The 24,981-nt window shown below is 33.2% G+C and overlaps 1 protein-coding gene across 8 annotated transcripts in view; it reads right to left on the bottom strand.

Moving 5' to 3' along the window:
- The window catches only part of Znf148 (zinc finger protein 148), a 149,655-nt gene that overhangs the window by 93,869 nt on the left and 30,805 nt on the right, over positions 1-24,981 (bottom strand). For 4 of the 8 annotated variants that reach the window (XM_071615258.1, XM_071615259.1, XM_071615257.1 and 1 more), the window contains exon 2: positions 12,096-12,177. In XM_071615258.1, the coding sequence (XP_071471359.1) occupies positions 12,096-12,125 (30 nt within the window). In that variant the 5' untranslated portion in view covers positions 12,126-12,177. Of the gene's footprint in view, positions 1-4,815; positions 4,952-8,522; positions 8,541-12,095; positions 12,178-24,981 lie in introns of those variants that run through there. The other 4 variants (XM_071615254.1, XM_071615256.1, XM_071615253.1 and 1 more) reach the window with 4 other exon arrangements.

The following is a 24,981-nucleotide window of genomic DNA, read 5'->3' as shown; positions in this document are numbered from 1 at the left end:
ACAGGGATCAAGGAGACAGAGGAGGAGAGGGAGAGGAAAGTACTGAGGACTGAGAACGAGCATATATACCTTTATGAATATGTCACTATGAACCCCACTATTATGGACACCAATAATGCATTAATAAAAATATTAAAATAGGGCTGGGGTTCTAGCTCAGTGGTAGAAGACTTGTCTAGCATATGTGAGGCACTGGGTTCAATCCTCAGCACCACATAAAAATAAATAAACAAAATAAAGGTACTGTGTCCATCTACAACCAAAAAATATTTTTAAAAATTTTTTAAATATTAAAATAAAAAATTCAAGTTTTAATACAAACACTACAAAAATTACTTCCAAAATCCAGGCAACTGTATGGGCTTCTTTCAAAAGACAAACTTAACAGAAGTATATAAGGAACTTAAAATACTTAATGAGGTTTCTAATTGGGGATTTAGGTAATTAATGAGGAAACTACCCTTCCAAATTTATTAATACGTGTGTATTTGTAATCTAAGTTTCAAAGATATGGGAACCTGGACAGGAAAGACAACTAACACAATGAGGACACACTAGATGTAAGATACTGTGCTGGACACATTTATACATATTACCTTACTTAATATTTATAATAATCTTCAAGACAGTAACAATGCAAAGACAAACTGAGGATTACTGAAAACTACATAGCTCGGAAGTAAATTGGAATTTCAAACCAAGTTTACTTGCTTCAATGCACTTTTTACCATATCATACCACTTCCTGACTTTTAAAGGCCCTGGAAACCTTAAAGTCCTTGAACTCATCCTCATCTCACCACCTACTTCTGAGGCCTCTGGATCACCAATGCTTGGCTTGGTAAAGCAATCTCCTTAGCTGAGCAACCCATCTCATAGCTAATACCAGAGAACTTTCTGATGCAGAATCTTTATTTCTTCTTAAAGTAGACTGGACTCTTTGCATATTCTCTACTTTCCAACTTCATCTACTATTCACACCTTAGAGAATTTCCCTTTAGCCAGTCCTTTTTTTTTTTTCCCACAAGTTGACATACACCCTCTTAAATTAACTTCTTTCCTCCATTTTTTCTTCAATTACCAGAAAAATCTCTCTCTTAATATTCCATTTCCAATTAGAAATTTTTTAAAATCCTAAATATGGCTAATAAACCAAAGACCAAAGAAAGGATGGCTGTTCGTTTTTAAATGAAAACAGATTTGAAGGCCTGTGCCACAACCCTCTAAAATCCTTATCCCCCTTCAGATCATACACAGAGTATCTACATGCCACTTACCACCTTTAATTAATCTGCATTCAAGCATGAAAGAAAAAAATATTTTTCATTTAATATCCCGCATTTCTGCTTTATTTATTGAGTTTGGCATTAATATTTTCCATCAACTGTAACTAAATAATGTGAAACTTTAATTATATACTACGAGTCAAAACAGTATAATGGTCAAGGTTAGGAAACTAAAAATCACTGCATTTTCTAAGAGTAATTTTCAAATAAAATATTCTCCCAAATTCAACAACACCCCACCCTTATACCAGAAGTGACTACACCTAAAAAGAAACTTCACTTTAGGCAGGAGAGGCACTTAAAGGAATTTGTTCTGAAAACAAGTAACAGAGAACAAATTACTTCTAAATCCTACAAATTACTTCTGATCCAAATAATTTTCAGCAAACCTCTTTTGTATAGAGGATGCCAGTTACATTAATTTCTAACATCCAGTTAACATGCCAGTTACATCAATTTCTAACCTTTGCATGACTCAGGAAGAAATTATATTTTTAAAATGACAGCATTAAAAATACAAATATCAATCAAGGGCTGGGGATGTGGCTCAAGCGGTAGCGCGCTCGCCTGCCATGTGTGCGGCCCGGGTTCGATCCTCAGCACCACATACAAACAAAGATGTTGTATCCGCAGAAAAACTAGAGAATAAATATTAAAATTCTCTCTCTCTCTCTCTCGTATATATATCAAGACTGAGGATGTAGCATGTGCAAGGCCCTGGGTTCAATCCCAGCACACACAAATACCTCAATTAAAAAAGAAATATAAAATATAAATATCAGCTTTAAGATAATTTGGTAAGATGAATAAATCAGTGGTCAATATAAGAAACTTAAAATTTTGTCATTCCTAAGAAATTTTCTATTTTTCCTCATCCTTCAGAATATAATTATAAACTGGGCATAGTGGCACATGCCTATAATTCCACTGACTCAGGAGGCTGAGGCAGAAGGATCCTAACCAAGTTCAAGGCCAGTCTGGGCAACTTTGTGAGACCCTGTCTCCACCAAATTAAAAAAAAAAAAAATCTGGGGATACAGTTCAGTGGTAGAACATTCCTAGGTTCAATTATCAGTTACCCCCCAACACACACACACACACACACACACACGTATATATGTGTGTGTACATATACATATAATGATTTAGCAAAAACTATGTATATATGTATGTGTACATAAACACAAAATAATGATTTAGCAAAAACTGCTTATCTCATTTAAAAACAATATTTATTGTGTAGGCACATTCTATATTCAGAGAACTCCTCAGATATACCTTTATGTAACTATCATTTTGTATCTTACAAAGCCTATATTGTAAACTATATTCATTTTTTTCTAAGAAATGTCTTTTAACCTTTTTTAAACATTTATTTATGTATATTTGTTTGTTTATATATGGTGCGCCTCACACATGCTAGGCAAGTGCTATACCACTGAGCCACAACCCCAACTTTCGACTATATTGATTTTTTAATTTTTTTGGTACTAGGGATTGAACTCAGGGGCACTCAACCACTCAGCCACATCCCCACCCCTATTTTGTATTTTATTTAGAGACAGAGTCTCACTGAGTTGCTTAGCACCTTGCCAGTGCTAAGGCTGGCTTTGAACTCGTGATCCTCCTGCCCCAGCCTCCTGAGCCGCTAGGATTACAGGCATGCACCACCATGCCCAGCAATGTTAATTTTTAATGGGCTATTTTAAAATTTCCTAATAGCATCATTTACAATAATGAAAACTGGACAAAAAGTTATTTCAAATCAGGACTAGCAACAATAAAACATTTAAATAATAAACATCTAAATACTTAAAAATTATTAGTCAGAATGTGCAATATGCAATTTAAAAAGTAACCTTTTTTTTAACTTATCCTGATTTTTTTTTTACCTTTATTTTATTCATCCATCTATATGGAGTGCTGAGACTCAAACCCAGTGCCTCATACATGCTAGGCAAGTGCTCCCCCACTAAGCCACAGCTCCAGCCCCTAAAAAGTAACCATTTTTTAACCATAGAAAAATAATTTATAATTATTTAAGCCAAAGTTAATGCTTGTCTACATAATACTTATGTCCCTCAACCAAAAAAAAAAAACGGAATCTAATGCATTCCTACTATTTACCACCAAAATCTTCTAAAACACTGAACAAAATAGTGATACTTTGAAACTTGAAACCATATTTATGCCAACTCAAAACTGTTTAAGAAATATCTGTGTGTATTTGTGTGCGTGTGTGCGTATTTATTTTTCTTTCTGTGGTGTTGGGAATTGAACCCATCAGCACTCCACCACTAAGTTACACTCTCAGTCCTTTTTTGTTTTGAGACTGGATCTCACTGAGATTGCGACTGGCCTCAAACTAGCAATTCTTCTGCTTCAACCCCCTGAGTTGCTAGGATTACAGGCATATACCATTACACCTGGCAAAGATATATCTGTAATTTATCAGAAGGGGAAAGGGCGAAAAAAAAATACAAGCAAAATAGAAACCTATATTGTCGATTCTAGATATTATATTCATTGCACTTTATGCCAATCTCAAAAATTTAAACATTAACAATCAAAATACTGACTTTATCAGAAAATTTTCTACAGTTTTGTAAGTAAAAGGAATAAAAAAGTACTTCTTAAAATAAATTTCACTATATACTATAAACAAACATTAAACATCTAATGGTTATTTTTTTTAAATATGTGCTATATAGTAACAAAGATACACTCCAGAACAGAAAAAATGTTAACTGACACAAACCCTAGTGTGACAGATAGCTGGCTGTTCCTCCAGAATCTGTTCTCTCCTTCTTATCAATTAATAAAAATTATGGGAGACACATGCATGCCTAAGTAAGACTCATTACCCTGCCTCACTTGTAGCTGGTTGTGGTTATGTGACAGAGTTACAGCAAATGGGATAAGGGTGAAAGTGATATACACAATTCCCATTAAAGGAAAGGAGAATGTAAAAATACTTTCTGAATTATCTACAAGATTGCTTCCTTATACGAACATAGGCAAACATACAAAAAAATATGTACACATGTACAACTGTTAGTGTGTTTTATCATATTTCAAAAATTATACAGCAAAAATAAATTAGGTTACTAAGTCAGGTTTTTCTATGGAGGAAAACAGAGTTTCCCTGGAAATTCTAGAAAATGTAATATGGATGATGTGTGTTTGGAATACGAAGGTAAAGAAATGCAATCCACTGTTAAGGAAGAAGGTTAAACAAGAAAACAATTTCTAACTTCAATTTCACTTGCGATTACATGACAAGCTACACACATTTTTCGGTGTTAAACTAAAACTTAATCTAAAATTATACCATTTTTCACGGATTTTTGTCTTAAAATCAATGTCTTCTCATGAAAAAAATTAAATCAAGAAAAAAGTTTCTTTAGATATAAAAATCAAAATAGAAAAAAACTATTATGTAAACACAACATGAAATTTTAACAGCAAGGTTTCACATTTGAAAAAATTTTTACTAATTCAAGATTATGAAAAATAAGTATTAAAGTTACCTGAGACTAGGGTAAAAATGAAGACTTCAAGGAAGAGAATGCTGTAGAGTTGAAAAAGAAATCATGGTTGAGTTTCTACCTTTCACAGGCTTCAGAAACCCTGAATACCACCTTAATCACTTATGCCATCCAATTCCTACAATAAAACATACACATACACAACAAACAAATCATATTACTTATGGATGGAAAAAAAGCTATACAAATACAGTTATGTGCAACCTGGTATAAATTTAGAAATGATCACTTTTTGAAAATCTAGTAAGGCACATCTGAATGACCAATGTACTGGCTGGTTTTTAACATATGAAACAAAATATGATACTGGTAGTTAGGAACTGGGGATTAACCCTGGTCTTGTAAAGAATAATTTGCTTAGATCTGTAGTCTGCATTAGAAATATAAGATATTGAAGGAAATGCAGAAGACCTAAAAGGTTAGAAAAGAAAAACAAAGAAAGCAACCACTTAAAAACGCCATTCTTACCTGCTTTGTAAAGTCTATAAAGAGAAAAGCAAACAAAATGGCAGGCCTTAGAAATAACACACACAACCAATAACATACCAAACACATGTGTACTCAGAAACTATTACAGTTCTACAATCATGTTAAATACCTAGATAAAAAACTTGGTGAACAAGGTTATCTTGGGCAGGAAAAGCTGACAAAAAGAATCATATAGAAAATGTGGAGTATATCCAAAAACAAAAAGCCCAGGCAGTGCCTAAGAAAACTTCCTGACAGCATTTCTGAGCATAGCACCAGACTAAAGATTTTATGGAATTTCCTACCCTAAAGTTCCTTAAAAATATTAGATTCTTAAAATATATATATATATAAAGATTCTTGGGGCTGAGGCTGGGGCTGTACCTCAGTGGCAGAGCACTTGCTAGCACATGTGAGACACTGGGTTCGTTCCTCAGCACCGCATAAAAATAAACAAAATAAAAGCATGCTGTCCATCTACAACATTAAAATATACATATATTAGATTCTTACCTATCAAAAATAGTTTGTGGGGGAGCTGGGGTTGTGGCTCAGCAGTAGAGCGCTCACCTAGCACATACGAGACCCTGGGTTCAATCCTCAGCACCACATAAAAATAAATAAGTAAAATAAAGGTATTGTGTCCAACTAAAAACTAAATTTAAAAAAATTGTTTGTGCCGGTGTGGTGGCATATATATATAATCTCAGCTTAAACAGAGGCTTAAGGAAGACCACTGAGTTCAAAGGCAGGTTTGGCAATTTATGAAGACCCTATCTCAAAATTAAAGAGGTTGGGGGAGGGGCTGGGATTGTGGCTCAGTGGTAGAGTGCTCGCTTAGCATGCATGAGGCCCTGGGTTCAAACCTCAGCACCACATAAATGTAAATAAATTTTAAAAGAATAAATAAATAAAGAGGTTGGGGGAAAGTAGCTCAGTGGTAAAGTGCCCGTGGGTTCCATCCCCAGTGTTCTAAAAAAAAGTTTGTAAACACTCCTTCATAGGAAGCTTGGAGATAAATGAAAGCTCCTAAAATGTTTTTATTGGTTTACAAGGACACAAAGAACTGTCTTTCCTACACATAGAGCAAATCCAGTAATAATTTCATCTATGAGCTTGAAGAAGTATTATATTAATTCATTTAAAAAATATTTTGTTATTGACATATTTTTAAAAGTTCGATTTCTGATAGAGCTATCTCAGTATCCTTCAATTTGAGTTTTCCTGCATATTCATGCTTATTTATTTTTCCAAATAAAACTTCTGTCAACAATAAAATATGTTGCTTTGTTTCAACAACAGAATTGTATTATACAAAACCATAATGAAAACAACAGTAACAACAGAAACCTTGAGTGGCAGGGAGTAAGTAATCACAACCCAGAAATGCTACAATGTTAAGTAAAATGCCAATTTCAACAATCACAAGATACATAAAAAATATATGACCCATATTCATGAAAAATACCAGTCAATACAAACATTTTTTAGAGTCTCATATATGTTGGCTTAACCAAGATTTCAAAACATCTATTTCAGATGTGTTAACATAAATGAAGGAACCCAGGGCTGGGGTTGTGGCTCAGGGTAGAGTGCTCGCCTAGCATGTGTGAGGTGCTGCATTCGATCCTCAGCATCACATAAAAATAAATAAAATAAAGAGATTATGTCCAACTACAATTAAGTGTGTGTGTGTGTGTGTATAAAAATGAAGGAACCCATTTTTTAACTTTTTTAATTATGAAAATTATCAACTGTTAAGATTTTCAATAAAAGCACAGAAATTACATAAAAGAACTCTAATTCTGAAGTTAAAAAGTATAATAACTAAAATCTTTTAAAAACCTTATCAGAAGGGCTGGGCATTGTGATACATGTCTGTATTCCCAGAGACTTGGGAGGCTGAAGCAAGAGGTTCACAAGTCTGAGGCCAGCCTCAGCAACTTAAGCATCTTAGCGAGACCCTCTCAAAATAAAAAATAAAAAACGCTGGGTATGTAACTCAGTGGTTAAGTGCCCCCTGGGTTCAGTCCCCAGTACCAAAAAAAAAAAAAAAAAAAAACCACACAGAAACACAGAAGGTCTCATCAGCTGATTCGAAATAACAGAAGAAAATTAGTGACCTAAAGGCACATTAATAGAAATTATCCAATTAAATAGACAGAAAAAAAATAGTTAAAGAAAAATAAACAGCTTCAGAGACATGTGGAACATGTCTGGAGTATCAGGAGGAAGAAAAAGTAATAGATAGATAGATAGAAAGAAAGAAAATAAATAATAAATAGCTAAAACACAGGACAAAAAATTTCCAGAGCTGACTTCTTTTCTCCTCTCTTTAGGAAAATAAATCTATAGATCCAAGAAGCCCAATCAACTTCAAGTAGAATAAATACAAAGAGACCTATTTCTAGATACATCATGGTCAAACTATTAAAGGCAAATACAAGGGAGAAAATCTCGAAAGCAGAAGAGAAAAATGACCCAGCATGTGCTCAAAATCATGAATAGGTGAATGGCTAACTTCCAATCAGAAACAACAGAGGTCAGAAGGCAGTGAATCACACACGCAAAGAGCTGAAAGCAAAAGGGTGTCAACAAAGAAGAAAACACCAAGACTATTCTTCAGAAATGACAATACTCCCTGATAAACAAAGACTGAGAATTTTTTGCTAGCAGACTTGATTTACACGAAATATTAAAGTCCAGGAAGCTGAAAGGAAAGACACTAGACTCAAATACAAAAGAAGCAATGAAGAACACCAGAAATGGCAAACACATGGGCTAATCTAAAAAACCAAAAACTTACCTCTTTTAAAGATCTAAGGAGGTATAAAGCAATGATTGTAACAGTGAACTGCTGAATTTACAACACATAGATATATAACAGTGGCAAAATAGAAAAGAAAAATCACCTATAATGGACAAAGTTCCTATATTTTAATGATATTAAGCAGACTGATAAATGTGTAATGTAATGCCAATGGTAACCACAGGGAAAAAAAAACCTTTTTAAATGTATAGTAAAATGTAAAAATGTAGATGTGTAATCGACGTGATTCTGCAATCTGTATTTGGGGTAAAATTGGGAGTTCAAAACCCACCTGAATCAAATGTATGAAATATGATATGTCAAGAGCTTTGTAATGTTTTGAACAACCAATTAAAAAAAAAAAAAAAAGTCAATGGGGGCTAGGGTTGTGGCTCAGCAGCAGAGCACTCACCTCACCTCGTGCGAGGCCCTGGGTTCGGTCCTTATAGAAATAAATAAATAAAATGAAGGTATTGCGTCCAATTACAACTAAAAAATAAATATTAAAAAAAAGTCAATGAAGTTATTCAAACGGCACACTAAAAAGTATGTAACACAAAAGGCAGTAGACATAGGAACAAAGCACAGTAAACATATATAAAAGAACAGTAAAATGAAAAATGTAATTCCAATGAAATCCATAAGTAACAAGTGAATGATCTAAAAAATCCCATGCAAGATCAGAGACTATCAGATTATAGACAAAAAGGAAAAAAAAATCCAATTATAATGCTGTCAACAAGCAACACTTTTTTACATTGAAATTTTAAAAGATTCAGAATCAGGGCTGGGGTTGTGGCTCAGCTGTAGAGCGCTCACCTCGCATATAGGAGACCCTGGGATCAATCTGCAGCACCACATAAAAATAAATAAGTGAAATAAAGATATTATGTCCAAGTACAACTAAAAAAAAAAAAAGTATTTAAAAAAAATTCAGAATCCGTAACAATATGTTAGCTGGAATGGTAATACCAGATAAAAAGACTTTAGGAGGGCTACTGATGAGGCTCAGTGGTAGGGTGCTTGCCTAGCACACATAGGTTCAATCACCAGCACTGCAAAATGTAAAACAGACTTAAAGAAAAAGAGTCAGTAAATCAAGAAGATACAGGGCCGGAGATATGGCTCAGTGTCAGAGTGCTTCCTTGGCATGCCTCGAGGCCCTAGGTTCGATCCCCAGTACCAACACCAAAAAAAAAAAAAGAAAGAGAAAAGATGTAATAATTATATATGTACCAAGAAGCAGAGCCCAAAAATAATTAAAAAACATAAAATAAGCAAAGATACAGAACTACCTACTTGGCATATAAAGAAAACTCTACCAATAGTAGAATATACATTATTCCCAATACACATGGAACATTCTTCAGCACAGTCCATACACGAAGACAGAAGACAAGCCTCAATAAATTTAAATGTTATTCATTATAAATGAATGATTTATAATTATAAATTCAGAGTATATAAATTCTAATTTTATTAAAAAAATATATACTTTAAATTATAAATTATTTATAAATTTATAATAATTATAAATCAAATGTAAAATTTTATATAAAATTTGTGGTTATAAAACAAATTTAAAATTAATATCCTGATATTAATTTTAAAATTAAAAGCCATACAGGGCTAGGGATATAGCTCAGTTGGAAGAGTGCTTGCCTCGCATTCACAAGGCCCTGGGTTCAATATCCAGCACCAAAAAAAATAAATAAATAAAAGCCATACAAAGCATGTTCTCCAATCATAACAGAATTAAAATTAAAAAAAGTTTCTATTACTTTTTAAATTGTTCTATTATGACTTGTTTAAAATCTGCCTCTATAGATTGTAGAGACTCAGCTCCACTTTATTACAGATGGTTAACCATTTATCCTCACTCCATTTAATGAGTGATTCATATGTCTTCTACATTTTTGAAACACTGCATTATTCAATTTTGTATGTATTTGCAAGGCCTATTTCTGTAAATTTATTGTTCAATTTTTTTTCAAGTACCATTGTTCACTAAATCTAAAACTGCCAGTATTAAGACACACAAGCATTTTATGTATCCCTAAGAGAAAAAAAAAGAATGCCACATTATGACATGTGAGGGATCTGTGTCATTCAAAGATGTTATAATATGGAAGGAAAAATTAGTCCTATACTAAAGTATGAAAACCTTCGACACCTAACACAGAGCCCTACTCTACCCTACCCCAACCATCAAGATGAAGAACACCATATTGTATCAGAACTTCTGTAGGGTGAAAACAAAACAAAAATCAAAAGATAAGCAAAAATATTTGCCTAACAAATGACACAGACGTTATTTCCCTAAATACACATATATACAGAAACCCATAAATAAACAAATGGCCAGTAACAATGAGGGAAAAAAGCAAAAACTGACATATGAAAAAATGTCTGACACTAGCTGGGATTATCAAAGAGATTAATGGATTCCCACTGTATTGAAAGTACTGATATTGGGCATTCATTCTTTTATGGTTAGGCAAACTGTCTAGTAAATTCTCAAATGTAGAAGCTCTGTAGCTCAACTATTTTTTCCTTAGGAATTTAAACTCCACATACATTTTAAAATACCTACAAAGGTAAACCCACCTTCTTTATATTCATTTCATGACCATTTATATTATCAGAAAAACCCTAACAACCTAAATATCCATAAACAGGTGGTTAGTTAAAATAATTATGATATATCCAAATACTAGAATACCACACAGAATGAAATGAGAAGGAATGATATGCAAAGATACAGAAGACTTTTGCCTAATTCCACAAAAAAATGCATGTTGCTGAAAGTATGCACAATATTTATCTAAAGAAAATGCAAATACAAGATACAAAAATAAAGGCTTGTGCATGTACAGAAAATGTTTGAAATAATATACAATGCTGATAATGAATAATAATGAATGAAAAAATGGAAGAACCTTTTTTTATGACATGATATAAATGCTTAAGTGTGCATTCATCTTATAATAAACCTGGGTAAAGGAATGAAAAGTGACAAACATGACAATTATCAAAAGATATGAAAAAGAGAAGGAAATCCTAAAATATGGCCAGTAAACTACTAAAATTTTCAATCCTCAAGTATTAAAAGAATTCTCAAAAGACATTTTCAAATTCATAAACACTTTTTAGAATTTTTATGATCATTAATAAATGACATGAGAATGTATCTCTGAAAGATATGTAAATATCTTGAAAACAGTTAAATATTTAATTTTCTTTAATGTTGTTTGAAAAATAAAAGCACAAATTTACTATATGTACCAACACAGGCCAACAAGAAAGGAAAGGGTATCTGTCTGCCTGTTTTTAAGAAAAAAAAAAAAGCATACAATATATAATTAACTGGAAAAAAAAAAAGATAATGATTTCATCTTACAAAACCAGTAACATGGGGATGGAGTTGTGGCTCACTGGTAGAGAGCTTGCCTAGCATGTGTGAGGCACTGGGTTTGATCCTCAGTACCACATATAAATAAATAAAAAATAAAGGTCCATCAACAACTAAAAAATATTTCAAAAATAATAATAATAATAACAGTAACAGGCTGGGGTTGTGGCTCAGCAGTAGAGCACTCACCTAGCGCGTGCAAGGCCCTGGGTTCGATCCTCAGCACCACATAAAAATAAATAAATAAAAACAAAGGTATTGTGTCCAACTACAACTAAATATATATATATATACATATATATATATATATATATATATGTGTATATATATATATTTTTTTTTTTAAACAGTAACAATTATTTTCAGCATACAGATATTCACATGTACAAATAATGATACTGTGTGATTTGTACCTAATATTTGTGTTACATATAAACGAGTATAAAAGGAAAAGGGATTCTCCAGTAAAAGCAAAGTACTGCCCAACAGTTTTGAGCATGTGTATTCATGTCCAAGGCCATGAGTATCTGAACATAAACTAAAAACAAGATTGAGTAAAACAATGCTGATTACCTCTATAAAATATGTCAGGCAAATGCCCATCCCGCCAGATCACTTGACTGAATTTCCAAGCTGCTGATTGCTCCCCTCTATCCTAAAAAAGTACAAAAATACAGGTTAACCCCCAAATAATCAGAATTGGAAATAGTCTTAGCTAAATGTGAAAAATCTAACATAATCCATAGTAGATACTGTTGGATTAAACATAATTAGCAGCAACTAATACTGCTTGGTTCATCAGTGCTAAATAACTACCATAAAGAAATGACTCAAACAAAATTGGACTTTTTCAAACATAATTTCTAGTTAAGCAGTAAGATTTCTTTAAAGTTGGGATGATAACTGAATCATCTTTAAACAGAAAAAGCAGAAAATGTATTTCATTAAAAGCATTGCTGACACTCTCCATTATTCAAATACTATTACTTTATTGATACAATCAGTAACATTTCTCTCAGTTCTTTATTAAGAATGTAGTTTCATAAGTAACACAATTAATAAGCATTGAAAATTTTAAGGCAAAAGGTATTCATAATGCTATGTTGATCTGATGTTTTTTAAATGGCAATGGTGTCATCAACCTTTTGTGGAGACTAATAGAGAAAATTAATACTCTTTGATGGTACTGCATTGATACCGGACCACAAAGTTTTCTTCACATAAAACTGGGGTATTTTTTCCCAGCTATATGAAATAAAGGTAATGAAAATTGAAAGCAAAATTATCAGAAACAAAGAATAGGACAGATGAAACATTTTATCAGAAACAATAAAGCATTTTATGTAACAGCTCTAACACAATTTTAGGGCTCAAAAATATATCTTACAAATTAAATAATATAAAATAAAAGCCATAAATGTAAAACCAAAACAAGAGAAATTTAAAATCTCTAGAAAATAATCTATTAACTCAAAGTTATGTTTATATAATTTTTAATTAAGGGACTACCCCAGTCTTTCTGTAACTTAGCATTTCTACTTGTTAGCCAGACAGAAGTTTAGTTGTTAAACTACTTTACCAAAAAAAAGTCTATTTTAAAATAAGCTAAGCTCTTAATTGACTTCCTCAAAGTTTTGTAGCATACAAAAAAAAAAAAAAAACCACATACCATTAATCTCAATTATATTTGTTTGTTTCTTTATTAAGACAGGATCATCACACTATGTTAAAGGGCTAACTTAGAACTCCTGTACTCAAGCAATCCTCATGCTTCAGCCTCATAAACAGCTGGAGCTACACATACATGACACTATAACTAGTTCAAATTTATTTGTAAGACTCCTAAAGCACAAGAAGTAAAATCAACAATCAATAAATGGTATAGATTCAAACTAAAAAGCTGTTTCTCAGCAAAGGCAACAATAACATCATGAGAGAACATACAGAATGGGAGAACATCTTTACCACACACACTTCAGAGCACTAATCGTCCAGGATATATAAAGAACTCAAAAAACTTAACACCAAAAAACAAATAACCCAATCAATAAATGGGCTAAGGACACTTCACAGAAGAAATAATCCGATCAACAAGCATATGGAAAAAGGTCCATCATCTCTCGCAATTAGAGAAATGCAAATCAAAACTACTCTTAAGATTTCACCTCACTCCAGTCAAAATGGCAATTATCAAGAACATAAGCAATAATAAGGGCTGCCAAGGATGTGATGTGCGGGAAAAGGCACACTCATACATTGCTGGTAGGACTGCAAGTTGGTGCAACCACTATGGAAAGCAGTGTAGAGATACTTCAGAAAACTTGGAATGGATCCACTCCTTTGACACAGCTTTTTCACTCCTCAGTTTATACCCAAAGGACTTAAAATCAGCATACTACAGTGACACAGCCACATCAATGTTTATAGAAGCTCAATTCACAACAGCTAAACTATGGAATCAACCTAGATGCCCTTCAACAGATGAATAGATAAAGAGAATGTGGTACATATATACAATGGAATATGGCTCAGCCCTAAAGAAGAATGAAAACTATCGCATTTGCAGGTAAATGGATGGAACTAGAGAATATCATGCTAAGAGAAATAAGCCAATCCCAAAACCCAAAAGCCAAATGTTTTCTCTGATAAGTGGTTGCTGATCCATGTTTGGGGGGTAGGGGAGATAGGAAAGAATAAAGGAACTTTGGTTTGTGTAGAGGAAAGTGAGGGAAGGGGTGGGGCTGTGGGGATGGGAAGGACAGCAGAATGAGACAGACATTATTACCCTATGTATATGTATGATAACACTATTGGAGTGACTCTGCACCATGTATAGCCAGAGAATGACAAGTTGTGCTCTATTTGTGTACATTATATCAAAATGCATTCTACTGTTAAAGAAAGAAGGGAAGGGAGGGAGGGAAGGAGGGAAAAACAAAAAATTATTTGTAAATAACATATCCCTAGCCTGACACATGGTGCACATCTATAATCCCAGCAACTCTTAAGGCTGAGGCAGGAGGGTCACATATTCAAAGCCAGCCTCAGAAATAGTGAGGCCCTAAGCAACTTTGTGAGATCCTGTCTAAAAATGAAAAATAAACATAAAAAGGGGTGGGGATGTAACTCAGTGGTTAAGTGCCCCAGGGTTCAATCCCCAGTACCCAAAAAAAAAAAAACTTTTATAGCAATAGATCCAAAATAATAACAAAAAAACATGAATCTCAAACTATACTAAAAGTAGGTAAAAATAAACTATGTGCACTACACTGCTATTTACTATTAGAATAATATATATTCTCTATATATTTCATATTTGTTACTATATTCAATTTTTATAATTGCTGAGTTTAACAAGAAAAGCAATGCAAAACCTACACATAGGAAATAAAACTTCATCAATTAAAACATTTTAATTGTATGAGGTTTTTTTTTCGTAAATTGATTTGGTATACCCCATTCTCCAATCAAAACAATATTTCATCTCATCATATAATATGGTAACATCTATAGAATTAACAAATAAATTTGAAATATTAATATGATCCTCATTTTCACAAAAAGTATACTCATCTTCTTGCATTCCTTCTTATTGAAAGCACTAAATTAAGACTGCCAAACATCAAAGAATATAACTAAATCCTTTAAAAGAGAAGGAAAAAATAAAATAGTGAAGCAAGAAGTGAAAGAAAATGTCACATACACAAAATAATTTAAGCTTAAAATCTGCATTTATAAACATTTTTTAAATATCTTTCTCATGACAACCTTTCTTCTACCATGGAAACCCACAATTACCACGTAAGTATTATTCATTTAGTATCAACTACCAATTTCTCCTTTGAATCTCTATTCTGCTTTCTCCTCTCCCATTCCTCTCCACCATGATTGAGAAGAGAACCTACTAAGCTGGAAACTAAAACCCTAAGGTATCAAAGGTATGAAGCTACTTGGACAACCACCCAATAGTCCCCATAGTCAAGAATTTCCCCTTTCCTTGCCTGCTCTCCCACTTTAAATTAGTGAATATTGCTTCTTCTCAATTCTTCTAATATTTCACTAGCTAAATGCTACCTGCATATAATCATTTGTGCAAATATAAAGACTAAAAATATACTTATCATGTTTACTCTATCAGGATAGTATTTTTTTAATCTCTCAATGACACCCTCTTATACAATAATGCAAATACAAACTTTTCTTTTAACATGGTATAAACTTTTATATCTATTTAACAATTAAGGTAATCCTCTACCAACACCAAGTTCAAAATATGGCCAAACAGAAAATGAAATATTTTATAGGGACCACTTACTACATTCTTTAGATTAGTTTTTTTTCTGTTTTATTTCTGGGTTTTTTTTTGTTGTTGTTGTGTTTTGTTTTTTGTTCTGTTCTATTTCTGTGGGAACCCAGGGCTTCCCACATGCTACACAAGTGTTGTACCACTAAGCTATATCCCAGCCCCAAAATTTGTGATGGACTGCAACATACTTGCAATATACTCACTAGAAGGTGGTCTGATTTATTAATTGGGCTAACATTTTTATCATTAATTCAGTTAACATTTTGATCACCCAATTTATATCTACAATACCTTAAGATTTCTCACACATGTATAAATGCTGCAGTATCCATCCAAAGTTCACAATTTAGCAAGGATGGTCAATACACCTAATAGTTAATTGTTTATAATAAAATGCACTAAGTGCAACAATTGAAGCTTACATAATTTGTCATAGAAAAGACAAAGCAGAAAACAACTATCCCTTTGCTACCTTTTCAAAAGAAACTGACCTTTTAACGTAGACTCCACACATAAGAAAGCAAAGAGGATATACTCTAGATTTTGTTGAGTAGTGTTACAGAACTTTGCTGGTATTAACTAACTTAATCCAAACATCAAACTTATGAAAATGGCAGAGGCAATCTCTAATTTAAAAATCCAAAATCCAAAACTTTTTGAGCACCAATATTGTGCCCACAAGTCGAAAATTACACATCATGACATTTGATTTCATGCACAAAATTATGTAAAATATCGCACAAAATTGCCTTTAGGCTATGTAGATAAGGTATATACGAAATATAAATGAATGTCATTTTCAGACTTCAGTCTCATCCCCAAGATACCTCATTATGCATATGTAAATATTCTCCAATTTAAAAAATCCAAAACACTTCTGGTACAAGCATTTCAGATAAGGGATACTCAACCTGTATTATTATTATTATTTATATTTTACAGGTAAGAACACCAAAAAGTTATATAATTTATCAAAGATACACAAGTAGTAGTGGTAGAGCCTAAGTCTTTATAATGGTCTACAAGCACTGTTGTGCTAGTCCCACCCCATCACTATCTCATCTTTACTTTCAGACCTCGTCTTCTAGAGTCTTCCCCTTAATCCCCAGCCACAGTGACCTATTTTTGCTAGAATGTTCCAGTAGGCCTTAAAGTCTACTGCACTGGCTGTTCCTCTGTCTTGAACACTATTCCCCCACAGATCCTCATAACCAAATCCCTACTCCTTCAAAGAATTTTTCTGTTTTATTCGTTGATATATCCTAAGTGCCTAAAACAGTGCTTTTGCACATAGTACAGATCTCTTAAGGAATTAAATAAAGCTGGAATTGTTTGAGAAATGTAATCACAACACATTTTCTCTTAATTATGAAATCAGTGATAACAAAACCAAGGCCTGTAGAAAAGACACACAAGGTCACGTGAATCGGGCAAAACCTCCTCTTAAAATCTAGTGGGGTTTTGGCAACATTGCCCATGAAAATTTCCCTTCAAAGGCTTAAAGGTCTTAACAATAAAGAGATCCAACCTTCTGATGAGTCCAATACAAAATCTATAAAACACTGTAACAAATGCACACAATCATTCTTACCAATGAAATAGTTTAGTCCTACCTAACTTAATTTCCAGTGTCCATTTTAAAAGAATGCTAATAACAAATTTCAGAAGTTTTCTTTGGATAAGCCTCAAAATACTGCCTGCACTTTTCAATAGACAGTAAGTTTACGTTTTCTCAAATATTTCACATGCTTCCAGTTTAATTCTAGGAAAATTAGACAACTTCTTATGATAAACTATTATCAAAGTATATCTTTTTATCTGTCTTCCTTGTCTAGAAAAGATTGCAAAAGATAAGGTCTTATGAATTCACATAGCAAGATCCAAACAAAAGATGCTAGAAGAAATTCCCACAAAAAATTCAACATTAATTTAAGACATGAAATAAAAAATTCATGTAATTAAAAGTCAGCTAATATACTTCTTATATCATATTCAAATTATATATTTGAATATGCTTAATCCATGCTGCTAGCATGTTGGAACCAATTTGTAACAGTAGTTGAGCAGACAGTTAAATTCCAGGAATTAGTAAGCCAGCTGTAAACATATCTATTATCAAAAATTGCATTTTACTATAAAATTAATATAAAAGAAGGATCTAATCAAAACTCAACTGTTAGCATACACCTGTAATACCAACTACCTAGGAGGCAGAGGCAAGAGGATCACAATTTGGAGGCCAGCCTGTGCAACTTGATAAGAACCTATCTCTAAATGGAATAAAAAGGACTGGGATGTAGCTCAGTGGCAGAGCTCTGGTTCAATCCACAGTACTGAAACACACAAACATACAAACACACACAACCCTCAACTGTTTTGTAATTATTTCACTGTATCATATTCCTCAATGTTACTCCCAAACATGATGATTCCAGAAGAGCCATTCAATGATAAAGAAGACAATTCTTGATTAATTAAGGCTGTCTTTCTAAAAGATTCATTAAAATGTGCTTATAAATTTTTTCATTATGCTCCTATAAACTCTGCCAAATAAAAAGGTTGTCCTATAAATGAAATCAAAGCAACAAAAGAATAATTTACTGCACACATGGTATAAGAATCTGAAACCAAGCCAGGCACAGGTGGAGTGCACCTGTAGTCCCATTTACTTGGTAGGCTGAGGCAGGAGGATCACTTGAGGCCAACCTGGACAATATAGTGAGACCCCTGCCTCAAAAATAAATACATACAAAAAATAAATAAATGCATAGAATCTGAAAGCAAAATACTTAAAAGTCCTTTAGCATCTTGTAACTAGATCACATTTATACATTAAACATTGATCAAGTTATATTTTTTAATGTTAACTTCTATGACTTGATGCTTTAAACGATATTTAAAAAAATAAAAAGCAAAAGCTTCTTGCATGCAAGAGACTTCTAGGAAAACAGTCGGAAGCACTATAGAGTGACAAAGGATATAATCAGACATGCTCATTCTTTCTTTGCTTGGATACTACAGATTGAACGAGGAACTGGAGCATGTTAAGACACTAGTATTACCCACTGAGCTACATCCCTAGCTATGTGTCCTTTTAATTTATACTAAATGCTCTGAAAATTAAAGTTATTAAGACTCTAAGGAATAGAGTCCCTCTTTAATAGATTTTGAGCTAAAAATAATACCTGAATAATGGTATACTTTTCATGACCAGATCCTTTCAGAGGAAGAATGAATTCAAACCAATCACCCCAGAAATTACTCAACCAATTCTTCCTCCATTTTGGGGGGGGTGAGGGTGGGATCTAAACCCAGAAGCCCTTTACCACTGAACCACTCCCCTACCCACCACCTTTGCTTTTTAGACAGGATCTCACTAAATTGCCCAGGCTGACCTCAAACTTGTGATTCCCCCTATATCAGCCTCCCAATTTACTGGGATCACAGGTGTGCACAACCATGTCCATTATTCTCCATTTCTACTCTTACCAAAAATCAAGCTCAGTATAGCTCAGTGGGTAAAACTACTACCTTAACATGCTTCACTATGTTGTCCAGGTAAGCCTTTAACTCCTAAGCTCAAGTGATCCTCCTACCTCAGGCTACCAAGTAACTGGGACTGCACAACACCTGTGCCTGACTTGGTTTCAAAATATTAAAAACTTATCAATTAATATAGTCGTTGCAGTTAGTTGAGAGAGTAAATGCTTAACGGGATAATCAAGCACTTAAAAGATAGTTGACCAAAGTAAGTAAAATAAAGCCAAAAACAAAATTTTCACCTCACTCTGACCTCTTCAAATCAACTAACCAGTAAACATCTGTCAAACAAATAAACAAAAACACCTATCACTCATATTAGCAATAACAATAGTAAACTTTTTTATAAACACAGACTATGAAGTTCTACAAGTATAGAATCCTTAATTCTAAATCACCTGTTGTTTGGGGAGGGGATCCTAAAAACTAACCCTATGGCAGTGAGAACACTACATTATCAAACTATGTAATCCTCCCCCCAAATTTATTAGTTAAAGTCAATTTTTAAGACAAGTAAGACACCAAACTCAAGAAAAAGTTGTTTTATTTTTACACAAAGTTTTAATGAATAAACAGTAATTTTGCAGATAAAATCTTAAAACATTTTTTAACATGATGATCAAGGTCACACAAATATTCAAATTATCTTCTCAAAGAAGATACAAACATATTCTGATAAAGCACTTTACAGTTTATAAAGTGCCTTCACATGGTTATTTTATTTGATCCCTACAACTACCTGGGTGGTTTTATTGTTTGATTGATTCTATGGATGATGAAGCCGAGAGTCAAGAAGTTAAATATCCAAGGTTACACAACATGTAAATGGCAAGGCAAAGACTTCAACCAGATCCTCTGCTTCTTGATAAATGTCTACTCTAACTTAATACTATAGTAAAGGTCATTCCCAAGTTAAAAATCTGTTTATAATGTTATTCTTACCAATGTTCTGGAAGTCAGAAATAAAATAAAATGTCGATTTTTTATGAACCAAAAAATGTTAAAACTACTATTGAGGATGAGAGTGATCACACTGAAGCTCCCCATCTACCAACATGTGGCTCTCCCAGCCCACTTCCATCTAGAGACAACAGGCAGGACCTGGAAGACCATCACCAAGGTTCCTGTAGGCCTGGTTACACCAGAGGTATTCCTGTTAGCCTACTTCTCTTGATTTCTATTTCACTCTTCCTATGACGTCTCTATTCTCACCTCCTACCTCATAAACCCCACATCCTACACCTCACCCCACCCCTCCTTGTCCATCATTAGAAACAGTAGATCCTTATGCAAACTTACTATTTATTGTAGATACTAATCAAATACATCATTTCTGTTTACTGAAACAAAACTGTAATTGTCTAAATAGGAGTTAGTTTAAGGCTGTATATTGTTTGCGCTGGGCGCTGTAAATATTGATCTCCCCGTGAAAGGCAAGGTATTGTATTGATAACTGCAGGGATACTACAAGATTATAGGGTAGAAATTATAATACCTCAGATCCGCACTGCTAGAGAGGAAGACACATGCACATCATGAAAAAACAAAGGAAAAACAAACCAAGATGCCACAATAATAGAATCCATTGACAGAACAGCAGATGAAATATTTAAAAGGTACATAATTAAAATGATCTGCAAGCACAGAATGATATAAGAGAGCAAATCCAAGCAACAATTGATCACTCCAACAAAGAGATAAGAACAAATACAGGTAACAAAGATTACTTCAAGAAAGAGAGAGAGATTCTGATGAGGAAAAAAAAAAAAACAGAAATCCTTGAAATAAAGGAAATAATAAACCAAAGAAAATATTCAATAGAAAGCATCACTAACAGACTAGATCTCTTGGAAAACAGAACCTCAGGCAATAAAGACAAAATATATAATCTTGAAAACAAAGTTTACCACACAGTGAAGATGTTGAAAAACCATGAACAGAACCTCTAAGAATTATGGGACAACATGAAACAACCAAATCTAAGAATTATGGGGGTAGAGAAAGGCACAGAGATACAAACCAAAGGAATGCATAATCTCTTCAATGAGATAATATCAGAAAATTTCCAAAGATGAAGAATGAATTGGAAAATCAAATACAAGAGGTTTACAGGATATCAAATGTACAAAATGACAACAGATCCACACCAAGGAACATTATAATGAAAATGCCTGGCATACAGAATAAGGATAGAATTTTAAAAGTCACAAGAGAAAAGTTTCAGATTACATAAGAAAACTAATTTGGATCTCAGCAAATTTCTCAACCAAGACCCTCAAAGAGAGAAGATCCTGGAACAATATATACCAAGCTCTGAAAGAAAATGAATGCCAACCACAAATCCAGATTAGATGATGAAATAAAAACCTTCATAAACAAAAGTTAAAAGAATTTACAATGAGAAAGCCTGCACTACAGAACGTTCCTTGCAAAATATTACTTGAGGAGGAAATGAAAGACAATGAAAATCAGAAAAGAGAGAAACTACACGAAAGGAAAAGCCAATCAAAGGAGAAACCAAGTCAAGATAAAAACTAAAATGACTGGGAATACAAATCATATTTAAATAATAACCCTGTATGTTAATAGCTTAAACTCATCAATTAAAAGACATGGACTAATAGACTGGATTTTTTTTTTTTAAAAAAAAAAGGACCCTACAACACCTTACTTCTAAGAGACTCATCTCATAGGAAAAGATATCCATAGACTGAAGGGTAAAAGGATGGAAAACAAAACATATCACTCACATGGACCACATAAACAAGCAGGGATTTCTATCCTCATATCAGATAAAGTGGATTTCAAATCAAAGTTAGTCAGAAGGGATAAAGAAGGTCATTTCACACTGCTTAAGGGAATCATACATCAACAAGGCATAACAATCGTAAATATCTGTGCCCTAAACAATGGGTATCAAACATAAAAATATCCCACGTGTATCAAACAAACCCTATTCAATTTCAAGAATCAAACAGACCACAACACAATAATACTGGGTGACTTTAACACATCTCTCTTACCAGATCTTCCAAACAAAAACTAAACAAAGAGGGCTGGGGCTGTAGCTCAGTGGCAGAGCACTTTGCCTACCATGTGTGAGGCACTGGATTCAATTCTCAGCACCACATAAAAAAATTAAAATAAAGTCATGCTGTCCATAAACAACTATAAAATTTTTTTTAAAAAACTAAACAAACTACAGAACTCAATAATAATTTAGACTTAATAGACATATATAGAATATTTTATCCGTCAACAAGAAAATACACTTTTTTCTCAGCAACACATGGATCCTTCTCTAAAATAGACCATAAATTATGCCACAAAGCAAGTCTTAGCAAACACAAAAAATAGAGATACTACCCTTGCATTCTATCAAACCATATGGAATGAAATTAGAAATAAAAAAAAAAAAAAAATCAATGACAATATAAAAAATAGAAGCTACTCCAACACCTGGAGACAAAACAATATGCTATTGAATGACTGGATAACAGAAGACATCAGGAAGGAGATTAAAAAAATGCTTAGACGTATATGAGACCTCCAATACAACATATCAAAATCTCTGAAGGCAGTGCTAAAAGGAAAGTTCTGTGTTACATTGAGCTCATTCATTAAAAGAATAAAAAGTCAATAAATAAACGACCTGACATTACATCTCAAAGCCCTAGATTAAAAAAATAAAAATCAAAAGTGGTAGAAGACAGGAAATAATTACAATCAGGACCGAATTCAATGAAATTAAAACAAAAGAAAAAATTGAAAAGATTAACAAAAAGCTGGTTCTTTGAGAAAATAAAATTGATAAAGCCTTAGCCACCCTAATGAAAAAGAGAAAACTCAAATTACTAAAATTCATGATGAAAAAGGAAATACCACGAGAGACACAATTGAAATACAGAAGATAATTGGAAACTATTTTTAAAACTTATACTCCAGTAAAATAGAAAAGCCCAAAGACACCAACAAATTTCTAGAGGCATATGATCTGCCCAAACTGAATCAGGAGGACATATACAATTTAAACAGATCGATTTCAAGCAAGAAATAGAAAAAGCCATCAAAAGACTACCAACCAAGAAATCTGAACCAAGCAGATCCACAGCTGAGTTTTACAAGACCTTAGGAGAAGAATTAATACTAATACTTCTCAAATTATTCTATGAAACAGAAAAGGAGGAGACCCTTGCAAACTTGTTCTATGAAGCTAATATCACTCTAATACCAAAACCAGACAAAGATACATCATGGAAAGAAAATTTCAGACCAATATCCCTGATGAACATAGACACAAAAATTCCCAATAAAATTCTGGCAAATAGCATACAAAAACATATTTAAAAGATAGTGAGCCATGATCAAGTGGGATTCATCCCAGCGAAGCAAGGATGGTTCAACATATGGAAATCAATAAATGTAATATATCACATCAATAGACTTAAAGAAAAGAATCATATGATTATCTCAATAGATGCTGAGAGGGGCTGGGATTGTGGCTCAGTGGTAGAGTGCTTGCCTAGCACGTGCAAGGCCCTGGGTTCGATCCTCAGCACCACATAAAAATAAATAAAATAAAGGTATTGTGTCCAATTACAACTAAAAAATAAATATTTTTTAAAAATAGATGCTGAGAAAGCATTTGACAAAACATAGCACCTCTTCATGTTCAAAACACTAGAAAAACCAGGGATAGTAGAAACATATCTCAGCACTGCAAAAGCTATCCATGTTAAGCCCAAGACCAGCATCATTCTAAATGGAGAAAAATTGAAAGCTTTCCCTCTAAAAATTGGAAAAAGACAGGGATACTCTGTTTTACCACTTCTATTCAACACAGACTTTCAAACTCCAGCTAGAACAATCAGAGAGACAAAAGAAATTAAAGGGATATACACAGGAAAAGAAACTATCAGTATTTGCTGATGACATGATTCCATATTTAGAAGATCCAAAAAATTCCACCAGAAAACTTCTAAAATTAATAAATGATTTCAGCAAAGTAGCAGGATACAAAATCAATACCCATAAATAAATGCATTTCTATACATAAGGAATGAATCCAATGCAAGAGAAATTAAGAAAACCACAGGATTCACAATAGCCTCAAAAAAAAAAATCTTAGGCAATCTAACAAAAAAGGTGAAAAAACTCTACAATGAAAACTACAGAACACTGAAGAAAGAAAATGAAGAAGATCTTAGAAGATGAAAAGATCTCCCATGCTCTTGGATAGGCAGAATAGTCAAAATGGCCATACTACCAAAACTGTTATACAGATTTAATACAATTTCTATTAAAATTCCATGACATTCTTCATAAAACTAGAAAAGCAATCATAAAATTCATTTGGAAAAATAAGCGACTCATAATAGCCAAAGCAATCCTCAGCAAGAACAGTGAAGCAGGAGGCATCACAATACCAGACCTTAAACTACACTATAGAGCAATAGTAACAAAAACGGCATGGTATTGGTACTAAAATAGACATGTAGACCAACGGTACAAAATAGAAGACACAGAGACAAACCCACATAAATACAATCATCTCATACTGGACAAAGGCACCAAAAATATACATTGAGAAAAGATAGTCTATTCATCAAGTGA

The sequence above is a fragment of the Marmota flaviventris genome, chromosome 8 (assembly GCF_047511675.1).
Source record: "Marmota flaviventris isolate mMarFla1 chromosome 8, mMarFla1.hap1, whole genome shotgun sequence".
NCBI classification, from domain to species: domain Eukaryota; kingdom Metazoa; phylum Chordata; class Mammalia; order Rodentia; family Sciuridae; genus Marmota; species Marmota flaviventris.
This window is presented reverse-complemented; position numbering and strand designations above follow the sequence as displayed.